The sequence below is a fragment of the Sinohyriopsis cumingii genome, chromosome 14, assembly GCF_028554795.1.
Source record: "Sinohyriopsis cumingii isolate HCF-2022 chromosome 14, ASM2855479v2, whole genome shotgun sequence".
Lineage (NCBI taxonomy): Eukaryota > Metazoa > Mollusca > Bivalvia > Unionida > Unionidae > Sinohyriopsis > Sinohyriopsis cumingii.
This window is the reverse complement of record NC_142974.1, coordinates 66,402,390-66,419,610: the sequence shown is the minus strand read 5'-3', so window position 1 is coordinate 66,419,610 and position 17,221 is coordinate 66,402,390. Positions and strand designations below refer to the sequence as shown.

At 37.0% G+C, this 17,221-nt stretch overlaps 1 protein-coding gene across 5 annotated transcripts in view; it reads left to right on the top strand.

Moving 5' to 3' along the window:
- The window catches only part of LOC149784036 (E3 ubiquitin-protein ligase UBR5-like), a 101,565-nt gene that overhangs the window by 64,628 nt on the left and 19,716 nt on the right, over nucleotides 1-17,221 (top strand). For 3 of the 5 annotated variants that reach the window (XM_089932130.1, XM_089932131.1, XM_089932128.1), the window contains 10 exons: nucleotides 902-1,045; nucleotides 2,512-2,634; nucleotides 4,086-4,387; nucleotides 5,629-5,869; nucleotides 6,448-8,617; nucleotides 10,226-10,354; nucleotides 10,784-11,000; nucleotides 12,824-13,003; nucleotides 13,829-13,901; nucleotides 16,812-17,071. In XM_089932130.1, the coding sequence (XP_089788256.1) occupies nucleotides 902-1,045; nucleotides 2,512-2,634; nucleotides 4,086-4,387; nucleotides 5,629-5,869; nucleotides 6,448-8,617; nucleotides 10,226-10,354; nucleotides 10,784-11,000; nucleotides 12,824-13,003; nucleotides 13,829-13,901; nucleotides 16,812-17,071 (3,839 nt within the window). The remainder of the gene's footprint in view (nucleotides 1-901; nucleotides 1,046-2,511; nucleotides 2,635-4,085; nucleotides 4,388-5,628; nucleotides 5,870-6,447; nucleotides 8,618-10,225; nucleotides 10,355-10,783; nucleotides 11,001-12,823; nucleotides 13,004-13,828; nucleotides 13,902-16,811; nucleotides 17,072-17,221) is intronic. The other 2 variants (XM_089932132.1, XM_089932129.1) reach the window with 1 other exon arrangement.

Below are 17,221 nucleotides of genomic sequence, written 5' to 3'. Positions count from 1 at the left end.
TACTTGAAAGCAAATGTTTATGGTAATTATTGTCCTAGGAACCTTTGGTCTTCATTGATCCTGTGTACTCACTGTCTAGTAAGTCTTCATTTATCCTGCTTACACACTGTATAGTTAAACATTTCTTTGTATTCTTAATTGTCAAGATGAAAAAGAAATTAGATTTGTATTGTATGTTCAGATTATTTGTCAGTGCCATGTTTGAAATAAATCTGGATTTTTTGTTGTTATCCAACATTTGCTATTATAATGGCATCAGATTAGCTAGTTCTGAATATAAATGAGTGATCTAACCATTTCAGAAAGATGGGAATAGAGATGGTAAATCTTCTAATGCAGCAGACTGTAAGCTTAATTGCAAACCCATGGTGCTATTTAACATTAATAGGGTATATATCAGATGTTTAGATTCACCTGTCAGTCATGGTGTTAGGCAGCTTTCATTGCCTAACAGCCAATCAGATTTCACTAAAAAGAAATTGTTCATAATGGCAGGTAATTCAGACTGTAGAGAGGGACATCCACTCCATTTTACATTGGGGCTTTTGCCTTAAAAAGTGTTTTTGTTATGACCTGTCTTAAGTAAGGAAAGGTATTGCATGTTTCTCTTGTTTAGGTCTTATTAACTAGTTGAAACCTTGTTAGGCAAGGCTCCCCACCTTCCCATAATGTGAGAGGGGGCATTTAGCATTATGCTTGTATGGGCATTTTGAACTAGTTAGGCCTAACTACCCCTCCCCCACAATCTTGTTCATCATTGTGTCTTTTCACTTGTTTAAATGTTGCATTTACGACAGTTTTACATATTTTATTGGCAGCAGGGTATTACAGAGAAAGATTGGTAGGTTATTTGTGTTCTCCAACAACATTTCTAGCTGTAACTAAAACATCATTTTTACAGGATTGGGAAGTTTGGCACACTTCTCCGACTCTGGAGACTCTTCTAACCAGGATGACTATGAGAGCGAGGCTGGTGACAGTGATGATCAAGAGGCAGATGATCTGAATTATTTGGATGAACAGCTGGAGCGGAGGAGCACAGGGGGTAAATCAGTTGATTTCATGTTGGAACCATTATTAATGGCCACCACTTGATTGACATTTTTGTTGCATTTTCTTTTGCAGGTTGAGATCCAGGTAAAACATTTCGGTGGCTAGTATGCATCATTGTTGTTGCTAGGAATTAGGTCAGAAACAATTAAATGAACTTGCTAAACAAAATCCCATTTTGAGAATAATGAAGTTGAAAATGGGTGTTTAGATTTATTTCTTTTATTTAGTGAATTTGAGATTATTTTTTGGAAGAAACCAACGTAGCAGAATGTTAACCATACAGTTGAGTTTACAACGGATCAACTTGGACGTGAATATGCTACTTTCACAGGATTCACCAGGGAAACATTTGATGGTGAGACAATAATTTGAATATGGAATCTCACAGGGATATCCAATGTATAAGTATAAACAAAGCGCCTCTTGTGGTTATAAACTACCACTAGGAGAAGGTCAGTATTTTATTTGAACAATTGTGCTCTTCCTGGGTAACACAGGTAGAGGTAGGCTCCTCCTTCTCTTGCCAATTTTCCCAATGTAAGTGTTCAGGTAAAGAATTTGATTAAGAGAGCAAGATTTTATTATTAAATAATCTTACTTTGATAAGACATGCCTGATCACATTACAGATATTGCTTCACAACCTTCAACAGATTGCATGCATCCTTTAAGGTGATGCTGACGTATAAAAAAAGCCCAAACAACCGGATTTATTTGCTATCACAGGAGCTAGTGTCTAGACAGGGGAGTTAACTTGTACGAGTTGCTTCCCTTTATATTATGCCCTGTAAAATTGTTCTAATGTAGTGTTGTCAGGTAGTTGATGGGGAAACAAACTTACTGTAAAAAATGTCTATGTTGTTTATTTAAGAAATTCAAGCACAAGTGATTAAAACAGGTGTTTGTGCCTTGGAATTCCAAATTTCCGCAATAAATATTAACTTTTCCAAGGTTATATTTCTTTAATCATTCATCAGAATGTTTTTCGATAATTTCAGTGACCAATAAAATAACGAGGTCAAACAGGAAGGTTTTGCAAGCAGTGATTTAGGCGTGCTCAGTAGTAACTGATGAAAAGTATATAATGCTGGAAAAGTGAATATTTATTGCAAAAATTGAAGTCATGATGAAAGCTTCTGATTATTAGCAGGTGGTTTCATCATGGATTTATTTCCTCCTTTACCATGCCTTCCATACTAGGATTTTGAATTCATAATGCTTCCGTAACCATTTGCCTCCAGAATTTATTTTGGACATTAGAGGGTACAGTTTTTCTTCCATGTATCCTGCTTTAGCAAAGATTGTGAAATAGGACCATTTTGTGATGTACACATTGCTAATTGCTCTAGTTTAATTCACTCAGGTAACAATATTACTTGTTCTAAATATCAAAATCAGTTATAAATCAAATCTAAAGATTATCATGATTATTATCATTTTCTTTGTTATGTTTAATTAGGCATCAATGGACAGAGGACACTGCAGGCACCTCAGACCATGCAGTGGGCAATTCGTCAGAGAGAACCTGCAAATATTAGTCGCCCACCTACCACTACAAGCACAGCTACTACAGCTGCCACGGGTAAGCATGGTTATTTAACATCATTTCAGTTCTATTTTCCACAAAAGTGGACTAAAAGTTATTAATAGTAACAACCAATTTTGCTATTGGCGATTATTAATTATTCATGCCATCATTTTTCCTCTTAGTTAGCCAAGCTTATAATTTTTTTCATAATCCAAGGGTTTTATCATTAAAGTATGATATTGCTTAAATGTATTAAATTAAATGTGATTTGAAAAAAATTGATAAAAAGTGGAATATTGATGAATAATAGCGAAGATTTAGGGGTGTTTATATTGATTCATCTTTATAAATAAATTAACTTAAATGAAGAGAGATTTTGTGTTTATTGTATGTATTTGACAATAGTTGCCAGATGAATTTGTTAGTGATCATGTAACAGTGTCATTGCTATTAACATTTGACTATTAGGAAATTTTTTAGATAGTTTTCATCTGTCTCAATATTTAATATTTAGTTATAAAAAAATATTCTCAGACAGGTCAGCTTGTAAAAATTGAAAGCCATTCATATCTCAGAGTAACAGCAAATGAGCTAGGAAATATTTCTTTGCGGACTATTCTCATGGTTTAAAGAGTTGTTAATGTACACAAATTGATAATGGAAACTAAGCTCTTTGATCTAGTGATCATTTTGTCATCCATGTTTGTGTCCATCCGTCTGTCCGTGCATCCATCAGTATGTCCAGCCACACCCTAGATTGACCTCAATGTGAAATATTTTTGCTTTCATTTTATTTCATTACCGTTTTGTCCCACCCTCATCAGATTTGGAAAATCTCTTCAGTGTGGTGTTATCTGTATCATGTGTAATAATAGCTCATGATTTTTTTCTCTTTGTCTCAAAGTGATGTTGCATAAAGCTTAGAGTAACCTTGATGTTTAAGTTTTTCGTTTTGTGTATATTTGAGTAATGTGGTAATTTTCTGAAGTTGGTGGCAAAGTTATGCTCTGTGGAATGTGGATTCATCCTGTGTTTGGTTATATTTTGTATTTGCTTTAGTTATTGATGGTTAGGGTTTGGAGAGTCAAGCAGCTTTATCTGGAGATATGTCAAATTGCCAAACAAGTTGGTCAGTTTTATACTGATTTGTACATAAGGATGGTCTGTTCTGTTTTTGTCACTTTTGGGGTCCTATTGGTGACAGAGTCAGAAAGATATATTCATGTGTATTTGTATTTACAGCACCTTGCCACCAAAATTGGGTCACTTGGACAAACATTTCTTTGATTTCTATCAGTCAAGTTTATTATTGGCCAGTGTCTTGCAACTTGGAGCAAGAAAAATGCACCTAGGCGAGTTGAACACCATTGTGCCAAACATAGGTCACTTTGACCTATTTTTGAACCTGCAGGACATAGTAATCACTTTGATCTCTGTGTGCCTGTCTGTCCGTCCGTCCGTCCGTCCATCCTCACCCTAGATTTTACTTCGGATTTGGAATATAGCTCCAAGGCAAGCTCGACATGCAGGCCTTGGCCAGCTTCTTGTTACCACAGGCGGGGGAAGTGGACTTATCTACATTGACCCCTCAACACTGAGACGCACCACAACAGTGACCACAACCTCTGTCGTCAACCAGGAGAGCCCAGTTACCATGGCAACCACGGCAAGCCAGCTTGCTAGAGCTTTTGGAATAGTTGTCAGGCAGATTGCTGACTTGCTGACAATGTTGCAAGACTATCATGCCTTGGCTCCCAACTTGCCTCGGATCTTGGATATAGCTGATCAGGAAGCAATGGACTTGCAGGTATGAATTGACGATTTATTTGAAAATTATTAAAAGATAATTTTATTTCATTAACTCTGAGGAGTAATGGAAGATATTTGCATGAAGTAAATCTTTAATTTAATCAATCTTTGTAGTATTTTATTTTCATGAAGATTTTTTTTCTTCAGCTGGCATTATTTGCTTATGATTCTTTTTATAACACATTTGACAATATGTATAATAATTAAGCTAGACCTTAAATATTTTCTCCATCATATGTAGTACAATGCACGTACTTACAATTGGAAACAGGATTAGTTTTTAAGATATTGATAATAAGAAAGAAACAGGATCCCAAACCCCACCTTAAAAATTTTTCAGCTTTTCTTATGGAAGACCAAAATTATGTCTGTATACCTAATTGTTATTTTCACGTGTTACATTTAGTATAGGAATATCTGCAGTTCAGATGCAGTAAAATTGGAATAATGGTCCAGCGTATACAGCTCCATCATGGTTGGAGATAAAGTACCTGAGTGTAATTGTCATTAATTTCAGTTTAGTCATGTCCTTAGGCAAAGTCCCAAAAATAATTGCCATTACTTACAATTCAGCCATTTTCTATGGGAAAGTCCCAAGGATAATTGTCATCAATTATAATTCATTTATTTCCTGAGGGAAAATCCCATGCAGATTATCATTGACTTCAATTTGGTTCTTTCTTGAGGGAAAGTCCCATGCGAAATTGTCATTAATGTTAATTCAGTCATTTCTAGAATTCACAGTATCTACATTGAGGTCAAACCATTGGTCATTATGACTTTTAGTAACTCTAGTATTCACCATGAAAATGTGAGAATTTTTTACGTTTCAAATGCTTAAAAGCTCTACAAAAGGAGGAAGCAATCTTGATCAATGAGAAGCTTCATTTTAGTTGGCTCACAAAACAAGATAAGCAGTACAGATTACAACTTTTTCATCCGCTTAGTAAAATGTGTTGCCAGTGTTTGGAAATGTGCAGAGATAAAAGGCATAAGGTTTCTGCCTTTATTAAACAAGGCTGGTGACAGTGGCAGTTGTATTTCAGAAGGGTTATGTGTTCCAGTGGTTTCTGCTGTAAATGTAGAGAGTAGAAATAAAATCAGCATCTATTAGGCTTGCACTTTTGTGCATTTTTAAACAAGCAACAAACCTGTTAATTTTCTTAAATACACATTTTTACTTTGAATTTTCATGGGTTATGATTTTTAAAAACATTTATGCTTGTTTTTTTTCTTCAGTTGTATCTGGAGTACAACCTGAAGCCCACTTGGGACTGGCTTATTTCCATTCTGGACTCTGCAGAAGCCCAGCTACGATTTGGCTCAGCTCTCAGCAGTCGGACAGATCCTGCCAGTCCTGGTCATCCGCTTTATTCAAACTATGTCCGCACAGTTAACCGTGACAGGGTGGTGAACAGAGAAGAGCAGCGGATTCTGCAAGTGGTAGACACACGCCGACGGACCAGATTTGGTACCCTTAGTAAGTCATTTTCGAACAAGAATCTTTTCAGCATTTGGTGTTAGCTGGTTATATTAAAAATGCATAGAAAAGAAATTTGGTGATTTCTACACCTTTCAGATTGAAATTAAGATAATAAAGCTTGCCTACTTGTTTTTTTTCTTTCTTTTGGGCAAAGTATCTTATGAATACAGTGTGATATAGATATAAATAATATTCAGATAATCATGTTATATGTCTTGATCTGGCAAGTAAAATGTAACCAAGAGAAATACCAGGCATAATTAATATCTTTTCCAGTCAGTCATTGTATTAGTACAGAAGTATTCAGTTATTACTTGAAACAATATTACTGAATGGTACAAGATATAGAAATTTCTTTGCAGTATAAAGCATCACAAGCTCAGGTATAGGCAAAAGTTGACTGCATAACTGGTGTAAATGTTCATTTTTTTATTGCTTAGAATTGGACTAATGCAAACTATTCAAAGTTTAGTTAAATAATAGTGCACAGACACATGCATACACACACTGAATATGTGCATGCATACATAACAGTTTTCAACAAGTGAAGTAAAATAGATTTGTTCTGTTTTTAGGTTCTGATGGAAGCAATGCAAGACGAGACTTCTTAAACTATGCTTTGTCCTTAATGAGGGCCCATAATGATGAACATTCAGACTCCCTTCCAATCCTGGACATATCATCTCTTCGCCATGTTGCGTATGTATTTGATGCCTTGATCTACTACATGCGAAGTGGAACAGACACAGACACTGATGTTTTACGAGATGGTATTTCAGTTGTTTCCTGGCAAGATCATGACGAGAATGAAAATGAAGACCAGGATGAGGATCCCATTAACACAGGACTATCCATGGAAACGGAAAGTGTTGAGGGAGAATCGGAGAGCATCAGTAAAATGGGTCGGAAACATCCATTCTTCCAGCGATCTGACTCCACCATATTTCTTGGGTGTCCTCCACCAGACCCATTCCAGACTCCTTTGGTTGAAGCTTTGCCATTGGCAGATCAACCTCACTTGTTACAACCAAATGCACGGAGGGAAGATTTATTTGGAATGACAAAACAGACTGTTGTACCCCCCAGTGTAGATAAGAATGCCAATCAAGACAATGTATTTGACAGGCTTCCGATTCATCTAGCCTTGTCTTGCCGCCTGCCAGAGTCAGCCATGTCATCCATAATGCAGCCTCATTCTGGACTTTTTGAGAGCACCCCTGGGCCAAGTATGTCAGTCTCAGCTTCAGAGACGCAAACAACAGCAGCAAGTGTAATTGTCCGTCCAAATCCTCATCATCCATCAACAGTGTCTCCAGATCTGAGTGGGAGTCATACTGGCTCAGGGACCATTTTAGGACCCTCAGACAATCATTTTTCCATGTATTCACGGGACCAGTCTTCAGTTCCAATTAACATGTCGTCTGCTTCATCAACTAATTTGGAACGGTTGGAACCAAATCAGCCTAGTGTAATTGTTCATGCCAGCTCAGCCATGGCAGTATCATCATCCACTACCACCCCCATTCTCACTAATTCTCGTGGTGCAACATCTCTTCCCCAGACAATAACAATATCCTCAGCATCTGGATCTGTAATTAATTTCTCCACACAGAGTGTCTCTCCATTTGTGCCCATCATCATACGTTCAGTTGCAACACCCAGCAACCCAGAAACCTCAACCTCAGGCCAGGCTCTCTCCACTGCAACAAATCTTTCTAGCCCATTCTCCACATCAAGAGGTGTTCGCATGAATCAGTTACCAGCATCAATGGCTGGACCTTCAAACTTGTCACAGGATCACACTGCAGAATCTGCTATGGACACAAGCCCTTCATTGACTTCAAGCTCGTGGCACAATGCTTGCCTGAGAGATCAAATAAGTGGAATAAATTTTGCTGCAATACATGTCCCTGTCTCAAACTCGATTCATTTACCAGTGTCAGCTGGGATTATAGATGGAAGTCGACAAAATGTTATGACTGCACATGTTTCAGGATATAGCCAACAAGCAAGTTTTAGCACAAGTTCCTCAGATAACCTTGACCTTACAATGCAGAGTTCATCAGTCCAAAGGATAAATGAGCAAGGTCAAGTTCATGACCTCAGACTGCCTCGGGGAAGTGAGGCCAATTTTGGGATATCCTCAACTGCAGGGAGTAAAGGGAATGCTTCATTGTCGGCAACTGGTGATAGCTTGGATCTGTCAGCAGCTTCAAACCTGTCTACTAAGTTCACCCCATCATTAGGTCAGAGGTCATCACTGGGCCCAAATGTAACTTTCGGTGCCATTTCAAGTCAGGACTCATCTTCCAGTCAAAGTCAGAGTCAGCCTTCTTTAGGGAGCAGTAGGTTGCCTGAATATAGCCTTGCTGCAGAACCTGACCTTAGACCTCTGATGTCGAGACCATTTTCAGAAAGTCCATCACAAAATGTCAGTAGTCAAGGAACACTTGATCTCGCTATGTCAAACTTTAGCCAGATATCAGGAGACGCTCACCATTCCTCATCAGATTTGCCTCATTTCTCGATTCCATCCCGTCTTTCATCTGAGACATCATCAAGGAGCAATTTATCCATATCATCATTGCCAGGGCCAAGTCAAGGGGGATTACTCCAGCCACCGATTGTTACAGTTGATGGTAGCTTGGACCTAACTAGAAGTTCCTCAGTTGCCACAAATCAGGGTCGAAATGTAGCCATAACAGCATCAGCTCTAGATGTGCAATCACCAAGTGTCAGCAACAGGTTAGTAGTCGGCAGCAAATATACCCAGTTTAGTCACAAGAATGAAAATCACATTCCTACTTGTAAACGTTTGGAAGCTCAGAAAGTAATTGACCACCCAGCCTCATTTGAAATGACTGATGTCACTCTGATTATGGATGACATAGGCATTTTGAAACTGTAAATTTTGTCATCCCATTCATGGGTGGTACTTTCTTACGTATATTTCATAACTCTTTGTCTGTGGAAGCATGTAAATTGTAGCATTTGTTGACTTAAGTATTTATTTTTATGCCTGATAATTATGTGTGTGTGTTGTGTGATTTGGATTTTTATGTAGCTTTAACAATTTTTCAGTCATATCACTATGATGTCTGCAGTGTGACAGTTTATAGTGATGTTTAGCATTGGGCACATGCTGCAGACATGTAGCATCATGTCCCACCCAGTCACATTATCCTGACACCAGGCCAGCCAGTCCTAACACTAACCTCTTAATGCTGAGCACCAAACGAGGCAGCTGTTAGTACCATTTTTGTAAATCTTTGGTATGACTCTGCCGGTGATCGAACCCCCAACCTCTTGCATCGCAGGTGGATGCTCTAACCACTAGGCCACCAGAGTGGTCCAGATAATTATTGTGTCACCTCATACATATGACCTGTTGGGTAATTTTTGCCGATATCACTGTTTTCAAGCCTTACTAAATGTGACACAGTTGTGGGATTGGAAAATTATTGTCAAACAGATTGAATGTGTAAAGTCATATATAAATAAGCCAGCATGATGGTAATTAAGATAAGAACCCCAGAAAGTCACGGTTATTCTTGATTACATAATATAGGTTAGCAGATGCTGCCCATGTTCGGGTTGGGAAAATTGGGACTTTCGTCTATACTGTGGCAAACTTTAAACTGCTGAAATCTTTAAAAAAATCTTTAAAAAATTTGGACCCACAGTACCACTCGTGCTTGAAGTTCTAACATATTATACATATTGTGAATTTCTGAATCTGTATTGTTGATAATTTTATAATGATGTTATGCAGGCAATAAACTGTAATTGTAGAATGTATTTTAGACATGTTTGCATCAATAAAGATAAAAAAAAAATTAAAAAAATTATTTTAATAACACTTGTGTCCCACATGACTTTCTCAAAGATTGTCAGGGTTTTTATTTTTTCCTCAGGAGAACTCTGTCTTGTCTGTATCAGACACCTTGGAGAACCAGGTACATCTATTTTGTGTAACTATTGCTCTGATTGGATGCAAAACTATTTTCATTTGGGACTTCATAATGTTTACCCATGCATCATATACTCTACTTTAAATAGGAAGCGAAAAATCCAGCAACACATCTCGACACTGCTGCAGTCATGGAATTTCAAAGGAAATATATGAAGATCAAAAGCATCATTTTAAATGTTAACAGCATTACATTTTTAAATAAAGATATTCCGCTTTTATGAAGAGTTCCAATGGAGTTTTATCTTGCCTGAATTCCTTATAAAAACCAATATTGTGGAAGGGCCATACTAGTATAGTTCCGCATGTTTTTCATGGTGTCTATAAGAGGAAAGGAAAATAAAAGCATACATGCATGTACATGGTATTCATCATCATTGCAGTGCTATGGAGACTTGTCCCAGTGCCCCTGTTGTTGACAGCCATGTTGACCTTGTGGGAGCCAATGAGAACGTGTCCAACACGGTTGTCATAGAAACATCACTGGGTCCCTCAGCTGGGCAGTCTGCGAGGTAAATCTAATGTTGGCGAAAGAACTGCGACAGTTTTTGTTGTATAGTTTGGTGTGTGTAGTTTCAGTATGTCATCCATACAGAAACATTGGAATTAGATGGCTACTTGAGTATAAATATATCTAAGTAAATCTTGAAAATCATATTACTATTATTCCACCTGATGGGATGGTCCTATCAGCATGGCTTTTGGACTTGATTATTTCTCACTTGGTTCTAAGTAAAGTATTACCATTTTGAGATCCCAAATTGTGAAAATTACTTGCATTTATAAATTGATCACTTTATGTTGTGTCCAGTGTATGTACCGCAGATTAGTAAATCTCTGATATGTTACTAATACATTGATGTTACTTTTTATATATAAAAAAGTCTTGGGATTTACATCATTTTCCATCATGTTGTTAACTTTATTCTTGCCTGCAACAGGCAAACTCATGCCAGAGGACAGATGGTATCCCATGATGTTTTGTTGGGAAGATGGCGCCTTACGCTGGATTTGTTTGGCAGAGTATTTTGTGACGATGTTGGTGCCGAACCAGGATCTGTGATCAGTGAGCTTGGAGGATTCCCAGTGAAGGAGAGCCGATTCCGTAGAGAGATGGAAAAGATCCGAAACTCCCAGCAGAGGGATCTTTCATTGGAGGTTAGTGTCATTAATCCTACTGGATGAACTTTTAAAAGTTTCCCGGTTTAAGGAAATATATCTCTTTGTTTTTAATAAAACATGCTGCAAGAAGCAAACATTAAATATTTTAAAATAGCCATTTATCTTGTTAGTAGCAGATAATTGTTCTCAGATTTTATACTGAACTTTAAGTTTGATACCTAGAAAGATCTATGACAAGTGGTAGGGTAAGGTAGAGGTTGTATAAACACTTAGAGGTTTGCTTGTTTTACATATGCTTGCATGCATGCACGCACGCACGCGTGCACACACACACACACACACACACACACTCACTCTCTTAAGATCTGGGCAGCAAGCTGCTCACAATTATCATTTCTGTGCTTAAACATACTTAAAATTTACTTTGAGTGAATGTAAAATTACCACCACCTGCTTTGAAACAGACTTGGCTTAGTTGTTAGCACACCATAATTGAGACTGAAAGGGTTCAGGTTAGAGTTCTACCATCATATCAGTACTGATCAGCTACCTTGATGTGTCATGAGACACTGTACTAAATATCCCACATGTCTTGCTGTGCTAAAAACATCAAGCCAACCTTTTCTCCTCTTGTAACAAGAAAAGTTCGTCAATTTGTGACCATTTCTTTTCTTTCTTGTTCTGATTAACTTGAGTTGCCATTGTCATTTTCATGATATAAATACAAGATGGTGTATATAGTGAAATGATAATGCTAGACATGACATGAGTGTTTGCAAGTAAAATAAGTCCGTAATTTGATAGAATAAATTTTTGAAATGCATTTTTGGTTTCTGTCCTCTTTGAAAAAGAAGTGGGTGACAAAAATCGTGATGGTTAGCATCAAGACAAGGATATTACAGTTTCAGAGTTATATTGTAACTTATATTGTAATTATTTTGCTTGGCAGAGAGCAGATAATGTAAACTCCTGGCTTGGGATTTCCTAGTCTAAGTGTCGGGGCCCCGAGTGGCCGAGTGGTCTAAAGCGCTCTCTGTTACGAATCACTGCTGTCTCACCTCTGTCTCTGCTGGTTCGAGTCTGAGATTCAGCCAGTGTGGGTATGTGAGAAAGCTTGCCAGTAGTTTCTCATGGGTTGGTGGTTCTTCCTCCACCATTAATACTGGCCGCCATGTATAGCCTATCGTCTGCTGAAAAATGGCGTTAAACCCCACATCAACGACATCAACAACTTGTCAGTGTGTCAGCTTAACACAGATTCTGTTATTCAGGTATACTTGATGGCTCAGTTGTAGACATGATATAGCCATAGAAGTGGAGGAAATTATACAGTCCAGGAATATGACTATGTACCTTTCCTGTTTCTTAGTCGCTCCAATAAATGACATATGCTGTGTAATCCTTAACACATTTGAAAAGAATCATAAAAGGGAACTATGTAAGCAGAAACTGATTGCTCAATAGTAACAGACTGGTTTTGTTGCACAAGACCAGAAATCTGCAGATTGATAGTGCAGTGTGCAGAGCACCAGTCTAAACATGATCTAAAATCAAGCATTTCCTGTAGGAGTTTAATAAATGGTACATGTGATTTATTTGTTGGACCAATTCTTGGCTTATGTGGACCTGGTCTGTGTACAGGTCTTGCTGGTTCTGGACCATTGAGTCAAAAACAACATTTGCAGATTCTACAGAGGGAAACCATAGATATTAGATGGACAAATGTGTAGCCTTGCACTTGCTAGAAAGTGGGATTGGACCCATGGGCATGAATTGTTGTGCTTTTTAGGCCCCTATTGTAGAAAATAATTGCTGGGTTATACGCCAGCTTCTATTTCATAAATGTATTTTCATTTCAGGTTACTAGAAATAGAAATCAGCTGATTACACAGACATTTAAACAGTTCAATACGCAATACAGTCGTAGGACAAACACGAGTGGTCCACCACTGGCTGTCCACAGAGTCAAGGTCACCTTCACTGATGAACCTGGAGAAGGTAGCGGTGTGGCTAGAAGCTTCTACACAGCTCTAGCAAACGTAAGTCATCCAAACATTGATGGCCTTTACTAACTAGCATGCACAAAACACATCATACAGTTTTCAAATAAAATAGTCTAAGTCTAATGAGTCCTGCAAATCGTATTAATCAATGGTCATAGACACAAACATACTAATTTATGCTTTTGCTCAATGTCTTGCCCAGAACAACTTCATTTCACAAATTACTTTGTTTTACCTTTAATTGTCATCACAAGGGAAAGATGTATTTGTTTATGAGATTATGAAGTTTGTTCTATAAGGGCAGAAGAAACTATTAGTTGCTGATGCTGGAAGTACAGGGAGGGCAAGTTCCAAATGGATTTTAATAAAATTTAAGAAGAAGTCATGAAAAAAATAAATGAAACGGCTACGGTCATCATATCTTACATGTTGAATCTAATAATGAATAATGAAATTCCAATAATTTACCATTCATGACACTGAAATGGACTGGATTTTACAGACCTCATTATTAACAGAGTTTTTATAACATTACATAAATATAGTCACATTTGTAATCAGAACGGACAAGTTTTATAAAGTTCCATTAAAGGTTGTGCCAGATTTTTTCTTGTTTTTTTTCCTTCCAGCTCACTTAAACTTAATAGTCATTACAAATAAACATCTGCGTAAAACTATGGACAATTGGATTTTTATCGAAACAAGGCATCCAGCTTGTATGGAGTTTAATTTTTTTGGAATAAATGTTCTTTTTGTATTGTTTTTTTAAAAAAGTTCTTGCATATCTTTTAGTGTGTGTGAATTTATTTAGGATTATGAATCTTTTTATTAATTAGACACTTATTTTGGCTGTAATTTCAGGCTGTTTTGTCTCAAGAGAAGTTGCCGTCCTTGCTTGATGGAGTGATGGTTGGTGGCAAAAGCTTGCAATACAGTAAGTACTTTCTCTTTTGCCCACAAAGTCTCAGAAAGAGGAAGAAGGTTGGATTTAAAGCAGTTCTGCCCTTTGGAGGGATGAAATCTCTCAGAAGACTATAGGTCCATCTATATGAATGTGATTAGGGTTTGTGCTTAGGTCACTTCTCAGATGCAATTGGTTAAAGAGTCAGAAAAGTTGTTATTTATATATGTCATATGGATCATGAAATCTTTAAATGAAAAGAAGGTCACTGGGACCTGTATTTCAGTCCACTGACTTGGGTTAACCTTTTGTTCAGTTTCTATAAGTTTGTGATTTATATTAAAGGTAATTTTTTAATTTTAGACACATTTGCTCTTAGTCACATAATTTGGTATTTAGATTTGTCATGTGAAATTACTGTGACCCATATTTAATGTTATGTAGTTTTGAGTTGCCATTTTGCTTAGTTCAATTTTTCTTTTTCTGCAGTAATCATGCATGAATCACATAACTTGGTGTTTAGCTGAATAATGAGGAGCACTAAAGCCCATCGAGGAAACCTATATCACTGTGACCTATATTTCATGGTTTAGTGATTTGAGCTTCTCTTTGCATTGAGTCAGTTTCTGTAGGCTAGGGATTACATTTAAGTACTTTTTTCAAACTTTTGCACATGGTGACATAAATAGGTAGTTGGATTTATTATGAGGAAGTTCTATACCTTTGTTGTCTCTATTCCTAAACTGGAGGATTGCCATGAAACTTTACACATACATTCATCCTCTGGTCAGGTTGGAAATGGTGTTGCTTTACCACCTAATATGGCCACCTTGAAAATCTTACTGCTGCTACTCCTAGATTGTCTTGTTTTTAAATTAAAATGGTGCTGATTTGACATCCAATATATGGCCAGCTTGAAAATCGTGCATTTGTTACCCCTTTAAATGGAAATTCATTTTCACATGAAGTTTTCATCAGAGGAGTTCTTATGGTGTTTACATGGTCCTAAATGAAAATTACTAGCTATCAATATGGTCACAGTTGTGGTTACCATTAAAATATTGTTATCTCTACTCTCAAATTGATGGCTTTACACCAATAGACTTTTTATGATACCTAGTTGGTCCTAGATGAAAATGGTGCCAGTCATGCATCCAATATGTCTGCCATGATGGCTGTCACGGAAATCTACCCAAGAATGGATGCTTATGTTGACTTCTAATGCTAATTTGACATCCAATATGTCTAACACAGCAGCTAATTTGAAAATCTTGATATTGCTGAAGAATATCAGAAATGATTTTAACACTCGGCACTTAAAAAAGGATGAAATGGTCTTATATTCATTGAAATTCTTTTCACCAAATAGAGCATCAGTCCCTTTGTTTTCTTTTTTTCACACTTTTATGGAACAGAATTCTCATTTTTAAAGATATGCATGTGAAAGCTTGTGTACATATTAAACTTGAGGCATAGATTGCACACATTACTGTTTGGAAATCTTCTGTTTCAAATTTTTTAATTTTTTTTTTTAATCGGTCTATTCATTTATACATTGTTCACATTTCTGTTCCAGGAGCCAAATGCTCCAAACTATTTAATATGTCCTCATGGCACTTGTTATACATATCACATTACTAATCTATATGTGCCTTTGCTGTTGAGAATTGTCAGCTTCAGTATCAATTTTTGTGCAGTGGTTGATACATAGTCATGCCTGTACTAATGATCACTATCAAAATGGTCATTCTAATTTCCCTTTGTCATATTTCCTGTAAAAAAGTAATCTTTTATAATGATCACCTGCTTTCCATGGCTTGTCTGATTCCAGCTAATTTAATGGTGGATTGAGGAAGCAAATAAGTAGCTCTGCCAGTCTGGAGTTTTAGGTATATCATGTAAATTTAATGTACAATTGTGTATTTATGATATTAAAAGAAATTATAGAAACCAGGTGACAGGTAAATGATGGGAATTATTTCACTTGCAAATCTGGGTCAGATGAGAAGATACATAACTTAAATGTAGTCTGTGTTAAGTAGATGCATACAATTCTATTTAAAACCACTTTTGCATCTTTGTGATTCTGATGACACACACTTCTTATTACTTCCAGGAGGATCATGTAGAAGTATTTGGATGTTGAAATGGCTTCTGAAAATGACTATTCATATGGAATGTGATGCTATTAAGTGAAAGCAGTGTTTTAAAAGTAGTTGGATTACATAATTCAGTTGATATATAGAAACAAGACACATGCTTTGACCATGGGAATGCTGTTAACTGTACAGCTGCAATCTGCTGATGTGGATGCATTTGATCCAGTTCCAGCAATCCATTGGTAGAATTCCTCTTTCCACATACCTGATTTCATGGGCAGTAACTGTACATTTTGAATACAAGAACCTCATCTTTGAAGGCTTGGTGTAGTTTTGAACTGTCATTGTTGATAAATCAGTGAATGTGGAGCCTAATTTGCATTCTATGATTCAGACTGGTCATCAGTGGCACCAACAGATTCTGACTTCCATCCTCTAGATGATGTATGTTTGGATCTGGATCAACTGGACAGTAAGCATCATATTCCTGATCAGTAAACATCGGCCATGTTAAGCGGAATTTAAAAAATGTAATAAATCTGACTATATGACAAAAAATTATTTTGGGTTTGTTTTCATTAGCTGAATCATCATGCTAGAGGCTGATATGTCTAACTGCATTTACCATTGAGTCATTGACTTCATTTTTTTAAGACCAGTTGGTTATAGACTGGACCACAGCATTTCAAGGTTACTGGTCCAGTGGGCTTGCAGGATATGTTTTGATTTATTCTTTGTTTCACACACTGATTATATGTAGTATAAATATTAGATGTATATTATCAAGCCTTTTTGTTCTTTCAATATTAAAAAATGTTCAGACGTATGCTTTCATTCTTTCAAGACTTGATACAAAGGTTACGAACCAGAGAACGAGAAAGAGAGAGGCAGCGAGCATCCACCCAACGTCAACGCAGTAGGGATCGTGATTCAAGACGAGGTCTTTCCTATGATGCTCCTCCATTTTATATGCCATCAGATTCTAACAGCGCTGGTAATTCTGTGAGTAATGAGCCTCAACCACCTGAGAGCAGTGATACATTATCCCAGTATCGGCGCCAACTTGGTGAGAGGTTGTATCCCAGAGTCCAGGCTTTGCAACCAGTAAGTATGATTTGAACATAAGATATCACATTTGGTAATATTTTAATACTGTTTTTAAATTTCGCCTTGCCAGTGAAACTTAACAAAGATGTTATTTTCAAATGGGTGGTAATGTCCTTATATTGGTCACTGGTGTCGTTGAATTTTTTT